Source organism: Scylla paramamosain, chromosome 33, assembly GCF_035594125.1.
Source record: "Scylla paramamosain isolate STU-SP2022 chromosome 33, ASM3559412v1, whole genome shotgun sequence".
NCBI classification, from domain to species: Eukaryota; Metazoa; Arthropoda; class Malacostraca; order Decapoda; family Portunidae; genus Scylla; species Scylla paramamosain.
This window is the reverse complement of record NC_087183.1, coordinates 12,864,750-12,887,367: the sequence shown is the minus strand read 5'-3', so window position 1 is coordinate 12,887,367 and position 22,618 is coordinate 12,864,750. Positions and strand designations below refer to the sequence as shown.

At 41.1% G+C, this 22,618-nt stretch overlaps 1 protein-coding gene across 1 annotated transcript; it reads left to right on the top strand.

Moving 5' to 3' along the window:
* Positions 1 to 9,243: 9,243 nt before the first annotated feature.
* On the top strand, positions 9,244 to 20,428 carry LOC135089721 (peroxisomal sarcosine oxidase-like). The gene is made up of 10 exons (XM_063985697.1): positions 9,244 to 9,533; positions 12,407 to 12,507; positions 12,602 to 12,754; positions 13,936 to 14,058; positions 15,100 to 15,186; positions 15,956 to 16,143; positions 16,815 to 16,950; positions 18,559 to 18,714; positions 19,044 to 19,119; positions 20,033 to 20,428. Exons 5-10 carry the CDS (start codon positions 15,157 to 15,159, stop codon positions 20,155 to 20,157), a joined length of 711 nt encoding a protein of 236 aa, XP_063841767.1. The 5' UTR covers positions 9,244 to 9,533; positions 12,407 to 12,507; positions 12,602 to 12,754; positions 13,936 to 14,058; positions 15,100 to 15,156; the 3' UTR covers positions 20,158 to 20,428.
* The last annotated feature ends 2,190 nt before the right edge of the window (positions 20,429 to 22,618 follow it).

Sequence of the window (22,618 nt, the reverse complement as noted above, 5' to 3'; positions counted from 1 at the left end):
ACACACACACACCAAATAACACAGTGCTCTTCCACACCACATCTGTCGGAAACAATATTACACTCCATCCTTCCTCACCCCATCATCACCTGCCCATCCCGCGACCATCCATTACAAACACACCCACATAAGCCCATCCCCTTTAACACTTAACGCTTGCACCCACACCCGCACCCACCCACAGCCTCTCCCGGATAACCAGATGCGTGGGAACCGAGAAATGGAACCAGAGACCGCATTAGATGAGAATAGCAATCAGGTTAAATTCATGTGGAGGTTGAAATCTCTCTCTCCTGACGAGGCGGTGGAGGCGACAGTACACCTTGAGGGGGAGAGAGAGAGAGAGGGGGAGGGAACGAACAACAAATTACGTAGAAATAAATCTTAGTGAATATACACACACACACACACACACACACACACACACACACACACACACACACACACACACACACACACACAGATAGAGAGAGAGAGAGAGAGAGAGAGAGAGAGAGAGAGAGAGAGAGAGAGAGAGAAACTTAGACAGTCCAATCATAACCTCTGCAAAACGTGAAGCCATAAATTGATAGAAAATCGGACCTTACCTGGCAGTACCTGTATGCATGTTACCTGAGCCGAGTCTCATTAGCCAGGTGGACGAGGGGACTCCAGGTGTTGAGAGGTGAGGAGCCGCGCTAATTAGAAACGACAGGTATTTGACGCATGGTAATGGATGGCCGCTGTATCATGTTATTTAATCCTTTATTGACACACCTGTTGGAATATATGTAAAGGTGTTTTTGATGTGTTTTTTTTTCTTCGTCTTTTTTATCTACTTGTTTACTTGTGTTGGTAGTGGTGGTGGTGGTAGTAGTAGTGATTGCTTTATTAGTAGTAGTAGTTGTTGGAATAGTAATAGTAGTAGTAGTAGTAGTAACCTCATTCTTCATTGTGCTAGGGGGTTGAGCTAGCACAAGTGGTAATGTCCGAATCCAGGGATAACAGCAAACACTGCGTAAAATATCTCCCAGTATAACAACAAACTGCAAAGTGCGGAGTAAACATAAACCAGAGGCCAGCCGCTGACTGACTGCGGGGGCGCGCGTGACGCCACCTAAGGACTGATCGAAAACAAAAGGGGAACAAGAGGCGTTGTACATACATATTAAATATATAAATGATAAATAGTAGTAATAATGACAATAATTGCATAAAGAAAATGAACTTATAATAATAATAATATATACATGGACATCCTATCATGTTACTTATTTATTTATTAATTTACATATTTGTTCAGTGATTTATTTTTAGATCTTTTGAAATCATTGCAAAAAATAAATATTAAAATGTATCTTATTTTTCATTTTCTCTCTCTCTCTCTCTCTCTCTCTCTCTCTCTCTCTCTCTCTCTCTCTCTCTCTCTCTCTCTCTCTCTCTCTCTCTCTCTCTCTCTCTCTCTCCCCTCCCATCACTCCTAAAATACGTTACCTTCAAGTCCATCATTTTTTTTTTCCTTTTTTTCCCTCTGACATTTTCTCCTAATTTTGATCCCACTAGACCTGACCTGACCTGACCTGACCTCGTTGGCCCTGTTTCGTCATGTTACCTGGAGTGTGGACATGGTGGTCAAAAATACTCTCCATGAACATAGAAAAATCAGCCTTCTTTTTTATCCAGTCGTAGAAAGATCGCCTCGGGGACCTACCAATTTAGCGTCCGTCAAAGAAAATGGAGGTTTTTTTTTCTTTTAAAGGTGAACTGAAGGAAATTGAATAAAAAGAAATTGTAAAAGAAAGATTACCCGATTTCCTCACCTTCCCATTTTCCTTCCCTTATCCTTTGACCGTGATTGTGTTTTCTCTCTCTCTCTCTCTCTCTCTCTCTCTCTCTCTCTCTCTCTCTCTCTCTCTCTCTCTCTCTCTCTCTCTCTCTCTCTCTCTCTCCTACTCTAACATTTTTTTTATGGCCAGGTCTCCTATTCTCTTTTTTTTTTTTCTGTTTTCTGTGTGTTATGATTTGAGGAAACATTTTTTAACCTGCAGTCGGCACTTTTTACTTATTCATTCTTGCTCTCCTTCTCATGTTTTCTCCCTTGGGCTTGCTGAGTTTTTATTTACTTTTCAACTTTTTTTTTTCCTCACTATGGAAGGTTTCTGTTTTCCTTTTGATCTTTTCGTATTTTTTTTTTTTTTTACATTTTTTTCTTTTGCATATTTTCAGATTTTTTTCTTCACTTTTAATCTATTCACTCTGTTCTTTTCCATTCCTTTTGTCCCTTCTTTTTTTCTCTCTCTCTTCTTTTTATTGTCTCGACCTTAACGCATTTTCTCAGCATTTCCCTCCATGTACATTCTTTTGTCTTTTTTTTTTTTATAAACAATTATTTCGACCTTTAGCTTCTCTCTAATAATGTCCCTCACTTTGTATCGTTTTTCTAGGTTATTTGTGTCCTTTTTTTCTATCTCTTTTTAGTCCTTATTCTTCAAATTTACAATCTTTCATTCTTTCTCTATCCCATTTAACACCTCTATTTAGTGCTTAACCCCTTCCCTCTTGTATTCACCTATTTCTACTCCCTTTTATATATTTTTTGACATTTTTGTCCTTGATCTCTATCTTTCATATTTAACTTCCTCTACATTCTTTTCAGTACTTTCTGTGTCCCATTTTCGCCCTCTATTTAGTGTTTAACCTCTTCTCTCCATATTTTTATTTCCTTTTCAAAATCTTGCCTTATTTACTCCCTCTATTTAGCCCTTAATCCCTTCTCCCTATGTTTACCTTCCCTTACATTCTTTTCAGTTCTTTCTACCTCCCATCTTCTCCCTCTAATTAAACCTTAACCTCTTCTTCCCCGTATCCCCTTCCTTACCCACCATTTATAGCATCTAATTCCCTTCGTACGTAGTTCCGCCTGGCCGAGCTGATCACAGGTAATTATTATCTCATTAAGGCCGCCGTGCTCCGCCACACATCACCTGTAAACATTCTCTTTTTCGTGTTTCACTTGCAGGAGTTCACTGCTGAAGGAGTGGTCTTTGTTCTCGTCTTTCTTTTCCTTTATCTTCGTCTTTTTTTTTCTTTCGTCGTCGTCATCCTTCTTACCTTTCTTCCTTCTTTTTTCTGGGTTCTTTTCTTGTTCATCGTCCTATTTGTCGTAGTGATTTTCTTCTTCCATCCCTTATTTCTTCATTTTCGCCTTTGTCTTCACTCTTTTCTTCGTTGTTTTCATCTTTATCGTTTCCTCCCTCGATTAGTGAGTCATTTTCTTAGTCCTCTTCCTCGTCACTCTCAATTTCGTCTTCATCTTCACTTCCTCTTTTCCTTACCACTTTACTTCGTCTCGCTTCCTTCCTCCTTCTCCTTGTCTTTTCCTTTTCCTCCTTCGTCTCTTCTTTTTCCTCTTACTCCACATCCTTTCCTATTCCTCCTTCGTTTTATCCCAGTTATTTCCGTCTTATTCTTCACGTACTCGTCATATATCCCTTCATCTCGTCCTCCTCGACTCATCCTTCTCGTTCTCTCGCATCAACTTCTTATCCTTCCTCTTGGTTATGCATTGATTAGTGTTGGTGTGCTTGTATTTAAAAGATTGGCTTACTTCATGGATCTTGTGTGTGTGTGTGTGTGTGTGTGTGTGTGTGTGTGTGTGTGTGTGTGTAGGGGGGGTGGCGATGCCGTCGTTTGTGAGGAGAAATTAATCAAGAGAAGTAAAGTTACCGAGAGGGGGAAGAGGAGGACAAGGAGAGAAGAATGAGAGAAGTTGCAGAGAGAGAGAGAGAGAGAGAGAGAGAGAGAGAGAGAGAGAGAGACGAAAGCTTCTCAACAGACACAAGTTCACAGTCACCGGTACATAAATTCACTGGCAAATTGCGTTTCCCTGTTGGTGAGGTGATTGTTCCCCGTGAGCGAAGCATTACTTTGATTATTGCATCCTCCTCCTCCTCCTCCTCCTCCTCCTTCTCCTTCCCCTCCTCCTCATCCTCTTGCTTCCTTGCTCGTCTTCCTCTGCGTATTCTCGTGTTTCGTTTTCTACGTGTTCCCGTTTTCTACGTGGAAATACAAGCACACGGTTCCAAGTACTTACAGTGACACGTCTTCCAGCACCTTTGCTCTCTCTCTCTCTCTCTCTCTCTCTCTCTCTCTCTCTCTCTCTCTCTCTCTCTCTCTCTCTCTCTCTCTCTCTCTCTCTCTCTCTCTCTCATTCTTTTGATTACCGCTCGCACGAAAGGGAGAGGAAGATGATGAGGCAGAAACTTAATAGAAGACGGAAAAGAATGAGAAAATTGAAACTTTGTCATAATGCATCTTTTCTGAGTGCCCTTCTTCAATTTCTTAATATCCTTACCACAGTTGCGTCTCACTACGATGTCTGAATTTTTTTTTTTTCTGTTGTGTCTCCTGAAGGATGTTACTTTATTGTATGGTTGAGTTCATTTATTATTGTGCTCATCTCGTAAGTCACATTTTGCAGTTCCCTTAGAAGAAAAAGAGGAGAAATTTGGGTTGGACTATGAGAATGGTCGATAGGAAACAGATGTCAATAAGGAAATAATTGAATGACGATTGCCTTTGCAGTTGCCTCAGAAAAACAAGAGGGAAAATTGAGGTTGAATTGTAAGAATGGTCGATAGAAAACAGATGTCAATAAGGGAATGTTTGAAAGTTGATTCCCTGAAGATCAAAGCACCTTAGAAAGTGTATTAGCCAACACTTTGCATCCTTAAGCCTTTTTTTTTTTTTCAGAGGGTGGGGTAGAGGAGGGAAGGGAGCGTTATGTGTGGGATTTTTACTTCATCTTTTATTAACGAAACTCCATAATACTTAGAAAATAAAGACATTTAAATCTTATGCCAGAATTAAAACCACATTTTCTTTCATTTTTTTTTTCTATGAACTAACTCAGAATTCCTCAAAATAATGCATATAAAATATCTCAACTCCATAGATCTTATAAACTACAACATATAAACCCATTAAGCACGTCTCAATGCCCCGTAACATGAAAGTGTCACGCAAATCTCTTTAAACAGAATCTGAGCCTGTAGTCACCCCACCACAAAAGGGATCAGAATAAATATCAAAGGAAAACGAAAGATACCTTACCTCTTTGTTGGCTGCGCTTGTTGCTGCGGCTTTGTTTTATATTTTCCTATAGTTTTTTCATCGTATTTTTCCCCCTTGTGTAAAAAGTGATCCGAACCTTTTATATGATTTTTCACGTCTTTTTTCATTCATCTGTGCACAAGTCTATCCGAATTTGTGGTGTTGAGTTGCATCCGAGCTTTACCCGCAGCCCGAACCTGTCACTGTCAGGAGTCTGGTGGTGGGGAATTCAGGACCCATGGAATTTAGTCTTTTTACGTGTGTGTGTGTGTGTGTGTGTGTGTGTGTGTGTGTGTGTGTGTGTGTGTATCAGAAGTCCCTGTCACTCTTGTCGTGGTGCAAGATGTAACACCTGGTGAAAGTACAGGTGTGTGTGTGTGTGTGTGTGTGTGTGTGTGTGTGTGTGGAGCTAAAATAGAAAGAAAAGGAGGATTGTTGGAAGGAAAGTTAGATAGAGAGTTTAAACACACACACACACACACACACACACACACACACACACACACACACACACACACACACACACACACACACACACACACACACACATCTCCATCTCCCATAAAGCTCTGCACTATAATTAAAAGCAAATAGAGCGAAATGACGATGCTTACCGATTTGCTAATGAGGGCAAGAAGGGGACAGGTGGCAAAGATCCAGGTGTTATGCCAGGCGTGATTTAAGCCTTGATTGAAGGGACTCTCTCTCTCTCTCTCTCTCTCTCTCTCTCTCTCTCTCTCTCTCTCTCTCTCTCTCTCTCTCTCTCTCTCTCTCTCTCTCTCTCTCTCTCTCTCTCTCTCTCTCTGTGTGTGTGTGTGTGTGTGTGTTTCTTTCGTTCTTTCTCCTGAGAATTGGTTTGGTTTTTCGGGGCTTGTCTTTTCTTTCATGTTTCTGCTTCACTTTTTCCTTTCGTTTTAAGTCTTTCTTTTTCCTCTCTCTCTCTTTCCCTAAGGCTTTGTAGCTTCATAGATATCTTTCCTTTGAGCCTAAACTCTAAAGGAACGAAAAAGAAAATGAAAGATAAGAGCAAGTCAAAATATAGACTAAAGGAATGAGTTGAAGAATCCATATTATTATTTTTTTTTTCATTTTTTTTTATTTATTTTTTCTTTTTTTCTTTTTTCTATCTCTCTCTCCCCAAGAGGTAATATTTCCAAAGTGACGATTGATTAATTTTGGCTCCTATTTCGCAGTACAATTAGGACCATAATCACGTAAAGTCCCGTATCGCTTTATTACTTCAGGAAAGTGAGCTTTATTAATGGCTGGCTCAGAGGCGCCCTTGATGGATGGCTGTTTGGATTGTGGTACGCGGGAGTCGAATTGGTAACACTGCCCCATGTCCACCAGCCTGGCACTTGGCAACACTGTACCCGAGGCTATGTTACACTTGCGGATAAATTGGCTACGTGGAGTAAATTTCTTGTTTTCTTCTTCTTTTCTGTTATGTGTTTTTTTTTTTTTTCGTTTTCATGTGTCGTTCGTTTTTTTTTTTTTTTTTTTTTTTTTGTGTGTGTGTTTTCGTGTTTATTGTCTTTGCTTTTGCTTTTCGTTTGTCTTTTGTCGTCGTTTTGTTTCTTAGTTCGGTTTCTCTTTCTCTATGAGTTTTTGTCATTATTTTCTGTACTCGTTTTGTGTCATGTTTGTTTACTTGTTTGTTTGTCCGTCCTTTGTTTTCTTATTACTCCAGTCTGTCATTATCATTATTTCCTTTTTTTCTCTCATATTTTCGCTTTTTTCCTTGTTTTTTACTCATCCTTTCCTTCCTTATTTCCCTAGGCTCTTTCATTTTCTTTTTCTCGCGTTTTTTTTTTTACACGTATTTTTCATTTATCCCCTTCCTTTCTTGCTTTTGTCTTTCATCCTTGGTATTGTTTGCTGCCTTTGTTTCGCTCCTGTTTTTCTTCCCAGGAGTGATACAACATGCAGGAAACAAAGAAAAATACAGATCAGGTTTCTATGAAGGAGGGAATAGATCTGTTGACGAAAGGAAGACGCCTCATAAAAAAAAAAAAAAAAAAAAAAACATCACCAAGTTACACCCTCAGAACTTCAACTCTTTCAACTTTGGCGTAAAACGAAGCAAAAAAAAAAATGATAATAATTGGAACTGCTTTTTTTTTTTTTTTTTGTGGTAGGCTCGTGTTTTCTGTCTGACGAAGAGAGAGAGAGAGAGAGAGAGAGAGAGAGAGAGAGAGAGAGAGAGAGAGAGAGAGAGAGAGAGAGAGAGAGAGAGAGAGAAGGAAAAGAGTGAAGACAACAGCAAGACAAAGGAATCATTAATTGTGTCATTTCCATCCTATTGTAAACACTGGGCAGGGCTTCAGACTTCAGTGGGTTGTGGGGAAATAGTTTTTTTTTTTTTTTCCCTTTACGTCCTCTCTTCCTTAACAATGGATGCGGTTTCCCGGCTATCAGAGAAGAAAAATTGTTATATTTGGTCATTCTAGTCGTCGTCGTCTTTATCTTCATTCTCTTCCTCCTCCTCGTCATTCAGTTCCTCATCCTACTTTTTTTTTCACTGTGTTTCTCCCATACTTCCTCGTCTTATTTATTTTTTTTTCTATTCCTCTTTAATCTTTTACTCAGACTTCCTTTTACCGTCTCCTTTACGTGCTATTTCTTTACTCCTCCTCCTCCTCCTCCTCCTCCCTCCTCCTCCTCCTCCTCTTCCTACAACACTCACAACTGGAGGTGACGGACGGTCGTATAATTTATTTACAGTCGTCAAAGTTGCAAAACCAAGAAGATGCCGGAGGAGGAGGAGGAGGAGGAGGAGGATAAACAGAGAGAGAGAGAGAGAGAGAGAGAGAGAGAGAGAGAGAGAGAGAGAGAGAGAGAGAGAGAGAGAGAAGGAACGAAGGATAAAAATAGTGGTTGCGTATGTATATACTGAAGGATACAAGGACAAGGATGTTACAAGTTAAGAGTTGCTATTCTTAGTGGTGAGGTGGAGTAAGGAGTTGTGGTTGATGGGAAGGTGGAGAAGGAGGCTTGTTTATCTAGGTGTTGATAAGAGGATGTTTATTTGCAAGTCATATTAAAATTACCATCTCCGTTGCAATCTTGAATAAGTTGTTAGATCGTTCAAGTTCTTCCTTTCCTCTTAATTTATGGTTTATTATTTTTATTGCCTTTTTGATATTGGTAGATGAGAGGTTGGGGGTTTTCATGCATAGACTTTTTTTTTTCATGCATCAGTCTCCCATTATGACCTAGACTTAGTTGCTCTGTCATTGAATTCGTCTCCCCTTCTTTCTTAATCTGCTGTTTATTTTCATTGCCTCCTAAGATTAGTAAATGAGTAGAGAAATTGAAGTTATCATGCATAGACTCCACCATCAGTCTTCCATAATGACCTTAAATTAGTTGTTTGGTCATTGAATTCCTCGTTCCTCCTTTCTTAATCTGTTGTTCATTATTTCCTCTTAAGTTTAGTAGAGGAGAAGCACGGTTGAGGTTTTCATGCATAGATTCCAAGCAGAATTTTTTTACTCCCGCGAGAAATAACAGTGAGTGTTCTCGTTCCCTTTTGCAAAACGTGAGTTTGAGCTGCGGGTTCCCTTCTAAGAGCATACAAGCCCTGAGTAAGTAAACCAAGTGAAGTCTCTCTCTCTCTCTCTCTCTCTCTCTCTCTCTCTCTCTCTCTCTCTCTCTCTCTCTCTCTCTCTCTCTCTCAGTTTATCATCTTAAAAATCAAAGTATATAACGTCTTTATCTGTTTTTTCCCTATCCTTCCTTCCTTCCCTTTCCTTCCGCTCTTCGTCTCTCGCTCCCTCCCTTCCTGATCTCCTCCCTTCCAACTTTTCCCTCTCTCGGCCGTCCCATAATCTCTCCCCATATCTTTTGTACCTTCCTCTATCTTCCCTGTTCTCTCTCTCTCTCTCTCTCTCTCTCTCTCTCTCTCTCTCTCTCTCTCTCTCTCTCTCTCTCTCTCTCTCTCTCTCTCTCTCTCTCTTACATCTCCTCTTTTACTTATTATTCTTGCTTTTCTTTCACTTTCCTTCCCTCGTAAGTGTAGAAGTTAGCTTGTCCATTTGTCCCCACTCTCTTCGGCTCTTATCTCTCTCTCTCTCTCTCTCTCTCTCTGTTTGGCCTCCCTCCCTCGTCTCCCTCTCTCGTCACGCTGCCTTACTCACCCTGACAGACACTCTGATCTTGGAGGTAGGTGTGGTGTAGAGGTGTTGGTTAACCTCTCTCTCGTTCTCTTCACATACAGAGAAACGTAGACACACTTGCATACACACACACTCACATTCTTGCCTTAGATACGTGTATGTGAAGCGACACACACACACACACACACACACACACACACACACACACACACACACACACACACACACACACACACACACACACACACACACACACACACACACACACACACACGAATAATTGAAACGGAAATAAGAAAGAAAAGAATAGCATCGAAATGGAAGGTAAGTCTGATTTGTGTGTGTGTGTGTTTGTGTGTGTGTGTGTGTGTGTGTGTGTGTGTGTGTGTGTGTGTGTGTGTGCGTGCGTGCGTGCGTGCGTGCGTGCTCGCTTACTTGTTTGCTGCCTTGCCTATTTGCCTGCATATAATACAAACATACAAACTTGCCGAAATAGAGAGATGAGGAAAGAAGGAGGAGATTGGAGGAGAGGCAGAACGCGTGAGTGCAGGTAGGAGGAGGAGGAGGAAGTGGAGGAGAGAGGAATAAGAAAGGAAGAAAGAACGGAGCGTGAGAGAGAGAGAGAGAGAGAGAGAGAGAGAGAGAGAGAGAGAGAGAGAGAGAGAGAGAGAGAGAGAGAGAGCATACTACTGACAAGAATAGAACACAGATTTAACATTTCCTGGGCCAATGTCACGTGCGCTGCCACCCTCTTGCAGTGCCAGGGACAAGCAAACACAAAACAATTAAGATATTCTGTTCTGATCCACATGTGCTGATAGTATTAAGGCAGTGGGCATGAAATTTTGAACATGATCGTGCTTCTATATAAAAATAATGGTAAGTCTTCTTGAAATATTAATAATTGACAAAATAATTAAGTGTGATTGTTATGAGAGAGAGAGAGAGAGAGAGAGAGAGAGAGAGAGAGAGAGAGAGAGAGGAGAGAGAGGAGGAGAGAGAGAGAGAGAGAGAGAGAGAGAATAAAAAAAGAAGTCACAGTAAGAACATGAAAGGAACTCCTACGTTATATAATTAATTAAAAAAATAAGCCTCTGATAACTTCTTTGTATCATGCATAAATACTCACTAAGCCTATTTTATTTCCATCCTCTCCTCCCCTCACCTGTTCCAGAATTAAATAGTACTTCTTTATGAGCCATGTTTCTTGCTGGCTTTTCTGACCCCAGGTGTGCCTCTTCTAATTATTTACCTGAGTGAAAAATACGAGGCAGCAGAGAGGGAGAGGCTGAGGGCTGCGCGCGGGAAGGAAGTACACAGGGGCGATGAAGGTAGGGGCGTCGAGTGAGAGTAATGAGGGACCAGGGTGAAAACGACCAAAAATACACAAAGACAGAATCCTCCTCCCTTTCTCCTCCTGCTCCCGTGCGGACAGGAAAAAGAAAATGTGTGTTTTGGAAAGGGGGACTCGTTTACAAAAATATGAATACACGAAGCGGTGTATATGTGTAAAGAACCTTCCTTCATTATGCCTGGAAAATGTTAACTGAGATAATGTATGTAGTGAAGGAGAGTGAAATGTTACAGAAAAGATACAAGGAGATTTCGCTCAAAAAAGGAAAAATTAAGAGGAGAAAGTCGAATGTTTCAAAAGAATGGAAAATAAAGAAATGTGGAATTAATTTGCGTTGTAAATTGTGAAATCATAAAGAAAATGAAATCTTCCTTCCAGTAATAAAAAAAAATAGAGGCACGTGTTTCTGTATTTATTCTACGTTTTAAATTAAATCCTAATAAAGAAATGCAAATTATTAAAAAAGAAAACATACTAAATTAATAGTGGGGAAGGAAGTGAAAATGGAAGATAGATAGATAGATAGATGGAGAGAGAGAGAGAGAAAGAGAGAGGAGAGAGAGAGAGAGAGAGAGAGGAGAGAGAGGAGAGAGAGAGAGAGAGAGAGAGAGAGAGAGAGAGAGAGAGAGAAGCAAAGTAAGAGAAGAAAGATTTATGACACAAAGAGGAGACAAGAGAAGAAAGAGGAAGTGAGAGAGGAGAGGAGCTTGACGTGTGGAGAAAGTAAAGGAGGAAAAGACCTCAACTGGGAGAGAAAGAACCGTCAAGAGAGAGGAGGGAGAGAAGAGGGATAAGAGCACCTGGAGGAGAGAGAAACTGGAGGCAAATTTGTGAGATGAGGTCCTCCTTCCTTTCCTCCACTCTTTCCCTCCTTCTCTCCCTCCTTCCATTGATCATTCTGAAGGAAGGGAGAGAGAATATTGCACTATATGGTGTAAAGGGATTAGTTAGAGAAAGAGGGTGAAGGAGGAGGAGGTGGAGGAGGAGGAGGTGGAGGTGGAAGAGGAGTGTGAGTTAATACCCATTTTGTTAATAAATGGCTAAGATGGATTATTTTCTTATTTTCTACTTCAATTTATCTTCATTTTTCTTGAGATTGTCCTAGAGTGCTGCTGCTACTGTTGGTGGTGGTGGTGGTGGTGGTGGTGGAGGGGCCTTGGTACTGTTGCGGGGGGTGATAGTGGTGGAGATAGTGCCTCTGACTTACAGCTGCAGTGACGGGGCGATAATGGTGAAGGTCGTGATTCGTGAGGAAAAGTGTTGAAACCTGTGATGATGGTGACAAGGTAGTTTAGTGTGTGTACTCGTATGTGTGTGTGTGTGTGTGTGTGTGTGTGTGTGTGTGTGTGTGTGTGTGTGTGTGTAGTAGTAGTTAGGTTATTTGTAAGTATCCGTCATTGTTGTGGTTTTATATTGTTGTTATTTTTTAGCTTTTCTTCATCTTCTTACTTATCTTTTATTTTCTTATTCGTATTTTCTTTTTTTACGTCTTTCCATCTTCCTATTCTTATTCACCTTTCACTTTTCCTCGTTTTTATTCGTCTTATTGTCATTATTCGTCTGTTCCTTCTCGTTTTCATCTCTTAAATCGGCTTTTCTTTCCTTTTTCCCTCATATCATTCGTCTTATTGCAATTATTACCCAACTTTTCTTTCTCTCATTTTATCTTCTTTTAACTCGTCCTTTTCTTTCTCATCCTATTCATCTTTACTTGTTCCTCATCTTATCCATCTTATCTTCTTACTCCTCTTTTCCATTCCTTACTTCTTCACCTCGTCTTTTCCCTTACAGTGTTGCGTTTGTACCGCACTTACACGCTTTCCTAATCCTTTGTGTCTTGCAGTTTTGCAGGCGTCAGCAGTAGTGGTGGGAGGGGGCGTGCACGGGAGCAGCGCCGCCCTCCACCTGGCGCGGGCGGGGGTGGACACCATTCTACTGGAACAGGTTTAGAGAGGCTGAGAGAATGAGAAGAGGTGATGTACTACTACTAATAATAATAATAATAATAATAATAATAATCTTCCTAACTCGACCACAGTTCCCTCTGCCACACTCCCGCGGCAGCAGTCACGGCCAGACGCGCATCATTCGTCTGGCTAACTACGCCATCCCGCCCCTCACCCCCCATCATGGCTGACTCATTTGCCATGTGGAAGAAGCTCGAGAAGGATGGTGGCGTGAGTCTGTTAAGGTGAGGGGATAGACAGGTAAAGAGGATAGGTGAAGAGAGGAAGAGCGAAGAGGAGAAAAGGGAGGAACAAAAAGTGGAGGGCGAGGGAAAAAACATGAAATTATTGAAATGAAAAAAAAACTTCGGGAATTATCTAAAACCAGAGAGAGAGAAAGAGAGAGAGAGAGAGAGAGAGGAGGAGAGGAGAGAGAGAGAGAGAGAGAGAGAGAGAGAGAGAGACAGTGTCATTATCATCTCCATCATCATCAATAGTTTTTAAGATTCAGATAAAAGACAGACGGGGATAGATAAGGCACTGGGGAAGCTCAAGTGAGGCAGCATTCAGAGGACAGAAGAGCGAACAAATGATAAAAGCCACAGTACTTGATAAGAGACACTGAGATTGTATACAGAGAGTTACATTACCTAATAAATCTTCCCTTCCACTCACAGTCCACAAGAAACAATAATATATAGAGTTTCTCAAGCCGTACAATTTTCTATCCATTAACGATCTTCCAGGAATAGATTGTTAAAATATATTCGTCTCATATTTCCAAATAAATCTTCTCTTCCATTCACAGTCCGCAAGAAACAATAGCATCTAGAGTTTCTTAAATAATCCACACAGTTTTCTACCCATTAATGATCTTCAGGAAATATTGATTAAAAAATTATTCGTCTCACAAAGTCTCATTTTTAAACGCATTTTCTTGAAGCTGCGGAGTGGGGGGGAGTGCCCAGATGATTGATAGATTTAAAGGCGCCATAGTAGAGTCAAAGGAAAAGAGTTTCGTTTAAATGATATAAGTTCAAATACTCGGAGTGGTCTCGGCTTGACAGGGCTGAGGCGGCGTTAGATAAGGTACAGTGAGAGCTCAGCTAATTACTCCTCCTCTTCCTCCTCCTCCATCTTCTCCTCATTCTCATACTCATTCTCATTCTCCTCTTCATCTTCCTCCTTTTTCTGGTCTTCGTATTCATCCTCCTCCTCCTCCTCCTCCTCCTCCTCCTCATCGTCATCATACTTATCCTCCTCCTTACCCTTCTCATCCTCCTACTACTCCTCTCTCCCTTCTACTCCTCCTCCTGCTTCTCCTCCTCCTACTCATCCTCAACCTTGTCATCCTACTCCTCCTTCTCTCCCTCATCGCCACCACCACCACCACCACCACCTGACCGCCACGTGCCACGTCCCCCAGGCCTCACCCGATGCTTGCCGTGGGTGAAGACCAGAGCATCATGAGTAGGCTGGCGGCGTCTGTCAGGGAGGGAGGCAGCGAACCCATCCTGCTGAGTGGCGGGGACGTCAACCACAAGTACGGGTGAGTGACGCTGCGCCTTTCCAACGGGCCACGAATTGTGTTGTGTTGTTTTGTGTTTATTCTTCTTGGTGGGAGTAAAGGATTTGTGTTTATTCTGTCTTTGTGTGTGTGTGTGTGTGTGTGTGTGTGTGTGTGTGTGTATGTGTGTGTGTGTGTGTGAGTGTTTTACCTTGTTGTATTTTTTTTTTTTTGTCGTTATTTGTTTTATTTATGTATTTATTTATCTCCTCTTCCCTTGGTGGTGGTTGCCTCCTCCCCTCGCAGTTTGTATCGTTTTGAAGTACATGTTTTTCCTTTTTTGTGTGCTTGTCGGTTTTTCTTTTTCTTTTTTTTTTTTTTTACGACTCCTGTTTACTGTACTGCATTCCACTTGGTCTTTATATCTTACTTTTTGTTCGGATTTTTTTTCACGGTAAACAAATATATATTTTTCGACGTACGTTTCACTGCATAGTTTAATAATAAAAAAAAAGATAAACAAACTTCGCTCTTTCTGTATTTCTTCACTCAAAATATGTCTTTTTCCTACAATTTCTCCATATCGATCATATCTTTAAAACGTTTCTGTTATTAATATCAATATTTTACGTGAATTTTTCCCATTTATCTTTAATAATTTTCTTCATTAGACTTAATGATTAACTCTTACTTTATATTCAATCACTAAACTGCTACTTAATTGCCCATATTCAATAAGTAACTTATACTTTACTCTTTATATTTAACCTGTACATGTCACTTAACTTTATATCCGATCAGTAAACTGCTTTGCTATCTACACGTAACCAGCAACTCCTGCTTGACCTTTAACCTTTCCTTTACTCTCTCTATTTCACCATTAACTGCCACTTAATAGTTTATATTTTATCAGTAACCTCTACTTTACTCTTTATATTTAACCAGTACCCTCCACTTCCCCTCTCTTTATATGACCTGTAACTTCTATTTATCTCCTTATATTTGAGTATCAACTTACACTTTGCCTTTACTTACTGACCTTGACCTCAAATAATCCATGACCTCTCTGCCCCTCACCCCCAGCACGAGCTTCCCCGCACACTGCCCACGGCCTGATTGATCCGAGTGCAGGTGTTGCTAATGGCGGACAAGTGTGTGCAGACCCTTCAGGTGTGTGTGCATTGTGTGTTTTTTTTTTTTTTTTTTTTTGTGTGTATGTGCTGCCAAGTAATTCACCAAGTGTTTAAATCTTAATCTGAATCTTAATTTTTATCATCTTAGAGAGAAGGGGGGGGGCGGGGTGTGGAACGGGATTCGAAGTGTACTCAGAAGGGACACACATCAGTCAAAATATTTTACCATAATACCTCATTAATACCACACTTCCCTGGTCCTACCACACACACACACACACACACACACACACACACACACACACACACACACACACACACACATCTATGATAGTTACCCTCTGCCTCGGCCATTACACGCAATTTATATCACATTATTGAGCTGCAGATAATTAGGTTTATTTTTTATTCCTCCCTCCTCCCTACCGTGACCCGCCTCCCCTCCCCTCCCCCTCCCTTGTCCATATTTATCCAGGAATTACCAAAGAAAACGGATAGCGGCGAGCTCACCTGATTAGGTCTTAGAGGATGTAAATGTAGCGGGGGACTGTTCTAATCGAGGGAAAGAAAATAGGGGGTGGTTTACATGAGTTTGTTTATTTATTTTGGGCGGTTTTGGGTCATGAGAGAGAGAGAGAGAGAGAGAGAGAGAGAGAGAGAGAGAGAGAGAGAGCGTGTGTGTGTCAGAATACATTTGTAAATTATTAAACTCTCTCTCTCTCTCTCTCTCTCTCTCTCTTCTCTCTCTCTCTCTCTCTCTCTCTCTCTCTCTCTCCTCTCTCTCTCTCTCTCTCCTCACCCCCCAGCGGCTGTTCCGGGAGGCAGGTGGACGCGTGGTGGACGAGTGGCCGGTGGTGGATGTGAAGGTGAAGCCCTATGGCGAGGTGGAGCTGAGGGGCCCTAAGGGAAGCGTGAGGGCGGCGAGGCTCGTAATGTGTCCTGGCCCTTGGGCGGGACCTCTGCTGGCTAAGATAGGAGTCCACTTGCCCCTTCAGTACGTGTGTGTGTGTGAGTGTGTGTGTGTGAGTGTGTGTGTTGTGTGTGTGTGTGTGGGTTGTGTTGGCAATATGTTTTGTTTAGTTTATATCTTTAATCTGTTTGAATTATAGGGTTTATGGTTGAGTGTGTGTGTGTGTGTGTGTGTGTGTGTGTGTGTGGTGTGTGGTGTGTGTGTGGACTGTCTGCCTACTATTGTGTATATATTCCCAATTTCGCATCTCTAAATCTTACAGAATTATATGGTATTGCATCTTTTAAATATTTACGTTGTGAGTTTAATTATATCTCATTTCTTCATATTTTCCATGCCAATATTCGTACCCCAATAGTTTCGTGTCCTTAAATAATCATCCTATCCATTATTTATTGACCATTAGCACCTAAATTGCCTAAACCATTTCTCACGTATTTTCACCTTTTATTTTTTTTTTCCTTCGAGTCTTAAAACAATCTCCATACTCGTTATTTATTGATCATTAGTTCCTAAATTATCTAGACCAATTATATTTCAGTAATTCATCCATTCACAAATACACTCACTACACTTTACTCTTATTTTTACTCAGACTTCCCCTTTTCTTGGCCTAGACTTTCAAAATCTTTCAAATACGGTTCACCAAGTCGCTTTTCTAGCTTCCCTCCCTCTCTCGTCCAATCAAACTGCAGGGTGAGGCGGATCTCAGTCTTCTATTGGCGGATCAGGGACGAGGACACGCCCACCATTTCTTTCGTTGATACACGAGAGTTCGACGGTAGTCATACTTACGGAGTCCCCCATCTGGAGTACCCTGGGATGATGAAGGTAAGGCAAAAGGACTTGGGAAATGATAGGGGACGAGGGAACTTGAGGCACGTGGGCTGAAAGAGTGCGTGGCTTGATGGGGAGTAAGGAGAGAGAGGGAGAGAGGGAGATGAATGGAAGATGCGTCTCGCTGGAGTAAGAATTCGCGGAGAAGGGAAAAGAGGAGATGGAGAGAAAGAGGACTTGAGGTTGCAGAGAAGATTGAAAGAGTAACGAGTTTGTGGCTGGAGAGAAGGGAGGACTAGATGATAAAAGGGGAAGAGTGAAGAAAGTGAGGGACAGAAGGAAAGTTTGTGGTCACTGAGAGAGGAAGAACCAGATGATGAGGGTAAAGCGAAGAAAGAATAGATTGGAAGGGAAATTGCTTTTGGAGGGAAGGGAAATGAGACTAGGAGAAGGGAAAGGAGGAGTTGCCAAATGCCTGGAGGGAAGGGAAGCAGGCTGCAGGGAAGGGAAGGACAGGAAGGAGTGCCTAATGGTCGTAATATGAGTAAGTTGTTGAGAGAGAGAGAGAGAGAGAGAGAGAGAGACGAAGACAGGAGGGAGGAAGGCGAAAGCGGGAGAGAGGAAAGCGAAAAAAAAATGGAGAGAGGAGCAGGAAAAAAATAGGGAAGGAAAGCCGAAGGAGAATTTTTAAAGGATTTCTATAAAGATCCTACGCCGTGATGAGAATAAGGAGATGAGTGGAGCAGATACTTCACTATTCCCCTAATCCTCCACTTTCCTTCCTTCTCTCCCTCCTCTTCCCTCTCTCTTCTCTCCCCTTCATAACTTGTTCATAACTTGTTCTTAACTTTCCCCTCTTCCCTCTGCTCTGATTCAGTTATGAGTGTTGCTGTTTCTCATATCACACTGTATTCCTATTTTCCTATCGACTATTCATTCCTTATTCTTCCTCTCTATTTTTCTTGTCTTGTCTCCTGCTCTGGTCTCCTCCATTAGTGTCTCTGTTCTTCTCTTCCTATTCTATCTCTCTTGCATTCTAACTTCTCTCCCTCTCTGTTGATAGGTAAATAGATCGATTGACTGATTAATGGGTGGATAGATAAATTTGTTGACCACAGAATCATACAACATTCTTCGTAACCTCCCTTTGTTATCTTATCTTCCCTCACTCAATCCTCTTACAATTAATTTTATCACCGTCTCTTCGTACATTTTTTCTGCAGCTACTCTATCTTATCTCCTTGCAATATTTCTCCTTTATTCTTTTCCTAATACCTTTCTAATGATTTTCACGTTTCCCTCCCTCACTCTATCCCTACTACATTCTAACCTTCCTAACTAAACACCTTTCTAACTCTTTCTTATCTATCTTATCTTCCTCTATTGCTCTATCATGTATTTTAATTTGGTGCTTGTTTGCTATACTTTCTGTGTCTCCCTTATGTTATTGTTTGTTTTCCTTCATTAATTTCTCTTCATTTCCAAGTATTCTACCCCTGCCCTTTGTTCTGTATCCTTCTGCCTCTGTTAATCTATTGTTTGCTTGCTATTCCGCTGTCCTTTTAGTCTCCTGTGTGTTATTGCTTGTTTTCCCTTATTAATCCTATTCTTCCGTAGCATCCTTCTAACCGCATCCCTTGCATTGTATCTCTGTCCCTTCAGTTAGTGCACCACAGCGGCCCCGTCATTGGAGGGCCCGATGAGAGGGACAAGATCGGAGCCTCAAAGCAGCATCGCGAAATGATGATGCAATACGTGAAGGAGAACTTTTCAACCCTTGATCCCGAGCCGGTGGTGGAGGAAACTTGCCTCTACACGGTTAGTTGGTTGATTTCTTAGTGTGTGTGTGTGTGTGTGTGTGTGTGTGTGTGTGTGTGTGGTTCAATGGTATTCTTGATTGATATGTTGCTGATGATGAAGTGGGTTCGAATCCTTCTGTGTCCTTCAGTGTGCGTGTAGCTTTTGTCTTTTTTTATGTTGTTGTGGGGTTTAAATCCTGCTTTGTCCTTTATTGAGTGCGTGTTTTCTTTTGTCTTATGTTTTTTTTTTTTTTTTTGTGGGTTCGAATCCTGATGTGTCCTATAGTGTATGTTTATTTATTTGTTTTTTTTTTTTTGTTTTTTTTTTTTTTCTGTCATCCATTGCAGTGCACGCCTGACCTTGAGTTCGTGGTGGATCGTCACCCGCGTCACCCTAACGTCATCTTCGCCTGTGGGTTTTCAGGTTAGTGGCACCACTCTCCTCTTGTTGTTGTTGTTGTTGTTGTTGTTGTTTGAGTGGTTTCACATGAAGTCGTGTGTGTGTATACAAGGAGACAGGGAAGGGGAACTAATGCGTGTGTGTGTGTGTGTGTGTGTGTGTGTGTGTGTTAGTCTATCTCTCTATCTGTCTGTCGATCTGTTTGTCTGTCTATGTACACGTACGCAGTATATTCAAGTGCTATCAACTCTTGCCTTAACACGAGTGACTTGTTGGCGGAACTCTATCACCAAGGTAATTCAGACTGCGCCTCTTAGCTCCTCTCTCGCCTCTCCTCTCTTCCCTCGCCACTTTCCCCTCTGGCATTCGTCCCCCCGGCCGTCTCTCGAGTTCTGCGGTCACGAGGGTCCCAGCTTGCTCCCCTTGAGGTCCGTAGCCGAGGGGAGTCAATCTCATCCATTCAGAGGTTGTTTCACAGGATGAGGAGCTGAGGGGGAAGGATGATGCAATTAGGAGGAACTCTGGTGTATTTCCTGTAATTAGCAATGGTGGGTGTTGTGTTTGCGGGAGTTGTGACACGAATAATGGTGGTGGTGGTGGTGGTGGTGGAGAAGATGGAGGAGGAGAAATTGTAGTTTTTAAGTTTTTCTTTTGATAAATAGTAGTAGTAGTAGTAGTAGCAGTTGTTGTTGTAGAGGTAGCAGTAGTAATAGTAGGAGGAGGAAAAATTGCAATCCTTGAGTTTTTCCCTTCACAATGAGTAGTAACAGTAATATAACAGTAGTAAAAGTAAAAATAACTAAGAAAAGAAGAAGTAGCAGTTTTTCCAGTATAGTTTGTTTTCATCAGTGGAAGCGCGACATGAACCCCTAGAATACCTACCACACCCGCGATCTCCTCACCTGCCCTTCCCCCTCACTTGTCCCTCATGCTTCAGGTACAGGGTTTAAAATTGCCCCGGCCATTGGAGAGGACCTGTGCAACCTCGCCCTGGACCGTCCTACTGTTCGTGACCTGTCTGCCTTCAGCGCCGCCAGATTCAAGGCCAAGAGCAAGATCTAGCGGCGCCGTCAGGAAGCTGCTGCAGAAGTCTATGTAAAAGGATGCACTGAGTTGTCTCGATGTAAAAAAAATATATATCTATACTGATATTCTCTTTCCATTGAGGCTAAAATCTGTATTCAAAACACTTTGCTCTCTCATCACGACAGTTTTTTAAGAACCCACAGAGGTGATTAGGTGGGGTTTTTTTTTTTAAGAGTATTTTTTTTTCCTGTTAATTATGTAGAAATCTTGTTAATCTGTCACCATAACAGTAAAAATACCCTTAAAACCCCGTGTCCATTCAACCATAGTCTTTTGAATGAAGTGGAGGTGCGGCGCAGAAAGGTTTCAGAATACTTTACAAAGAACTGCGTAATGACAAGTACGAGTGGAAAGAAAGAAAGAAAGAATAAAGATGGACACGAATGTTATACACACAAAAAATAGTGACTTAAAAGGAACTGATATAGATAGACGCAGAAGCAAATTAAAACAAGAAAATTAACGTACATTTGCAGAAAGACTAAAAGAGAATACTAAGCTATAAGGAAAGGGAAGATACATTCAAAGAGACAAGAAAATATATAAACAAGAGAAAACGAACGAATTAATAGACAGGTAGCCAGAAAGAGACAAGAAGTTAATAAGACACGACAAGCGAAACTGTCTCGAAACTGGTTGAGATGCATGTTCGAACGCGTTTATGTAATTGAGACACTGACAGATAAGATAAAACCGACGGACAAATGGAGGTAAATATTCAATGGAGCAAAAGGACCCACAGGAAGACGAGCAGAGGCCAAGAGGAAGCAATGAAGTTTGAAGACACGCCAGGGCATTACCTTATCGCTCGCTGCATGCCAAGGAGGAAGAAAACGGGAAAGGAAAACGCGGAATCATAACTTAAATTTCACTTTACATTTTAAAAGCATGAAGATATCCAATTATTACTAAGAGCGCTTGGCCTTTCTGTCTGTCTGTCTGTCCGTCTGTCTGTTTATTATTTTCACACCTTTGAGATAAGATAGAAGCGTTTTAAGGGATGTATGCTTATAAAGACACGTTTTAAAGTTCACTACAACACATTAAGCAGATGACAAAGAGAAAGGAAAAAAAATACTTCACTTTAGTCGCATGTCATCTCATATCTTGTTTCTTTCAATCTTTTTTTTATTCTTTTAACTCTTAATTTACTGTGAATTTCCAGTATTTCTTTATTATTATGGATATTTAAATAGTAATCCAGCTGTTCCTTCTATCATGGTATCTGTTGTTTTTTTTTCTTTCTTCCCTTCGTGTGCATAGTAGTAATAGTAGCAACAGCAGAAGTAGTAGTAGTAGTAGTAGTGGTAGTAGTAGTAGTGATGCAACTTTAGATACAGCTCCTCTATTACATCATCTTTCCTGCCACTACTAACGTTACTAACATCATTACCGCCAGAGCGAATTAACAACAACAACATCAACAACACCCAATAGCGAACCAAACCTGCCACGCTTCTCCGAAACCCGACGAACTTTATGAACAATTCCAAAATCAATTCCGGGAACTTCTGACGCTCGCACCGGCAAGGAGTGACTCTTGCAGGACTGAAGAAAACGGGAGGCGGAAAAGAGCAAAGGGAAAAAAGTCTTCAGGAGGTTTTTTTTTTTCTTTTTCTTTTTTTTTTCTTTTGATTCTCGCTCCAAGGAAATTCAGTTGGCAAGGTTTTTTGAAGGCTCTCGTTTTGAATGATGGAATTACAAGCTCTCAACCTTCCTCATTTTACACGATGCCTCACGTTTTCTTTGCATTTTTTTTTCTTTTTTTTTCTATCGTAAAGCGTCGAAGCTCCTGTGAATTCTTTGTCTGTGACGTGAGAGATTTTAAGGTTAGGTTTATTTTTTTCTTTTTTTTTCTTTTTTTCAGATTCCTGTTTTATTTCTCTCCTCTCAACCCTTACATTGACTGAGCTCTTTTTTTCTCTCTCTCTCTCTCTCTCTCTCTCTCTCTCTCATTGGCCTTAACTTCAGTGGAGGTGGTGGTGATGGTGGTGGTGGTAGTAGTAGTAGTAGTAGTAGTAGTAGTAGTAGTAGTAGTAGTAGTAATAGTAGTAGTAGTAGTAGTAATAGCAGCAGCAGCAATAGTAGTAGTAGTAGTAGTAGTAGTAGTAGTAGTAGTAGTAGTAGTATCTCTCTCTCTCTCTCTCTCTCTCTCTCTCTCTCTCTCTCTCTCTCTCTCTCTCTCTCTCTCTCTCTCTCTCTCTCTCTCTCTCTCTCTCTCTATGATTGTAACCTTCAATTATTCTTTTTATCTTCATGACATTTTATTCGTTTTGTTTTTCATTCATTTCTGTTAATGATCTTGCTACACTCTATGAAAAGAGAGAGAGAGAGAGAGAGAGAGAGAGAGAGAGAGAGAGAGAGAGAGAGAGAGAGAGAGGAAGAAGGGAGTCAATAAACTACAAGCTTAACACAATTTCATTCGCATTTCCTTGTC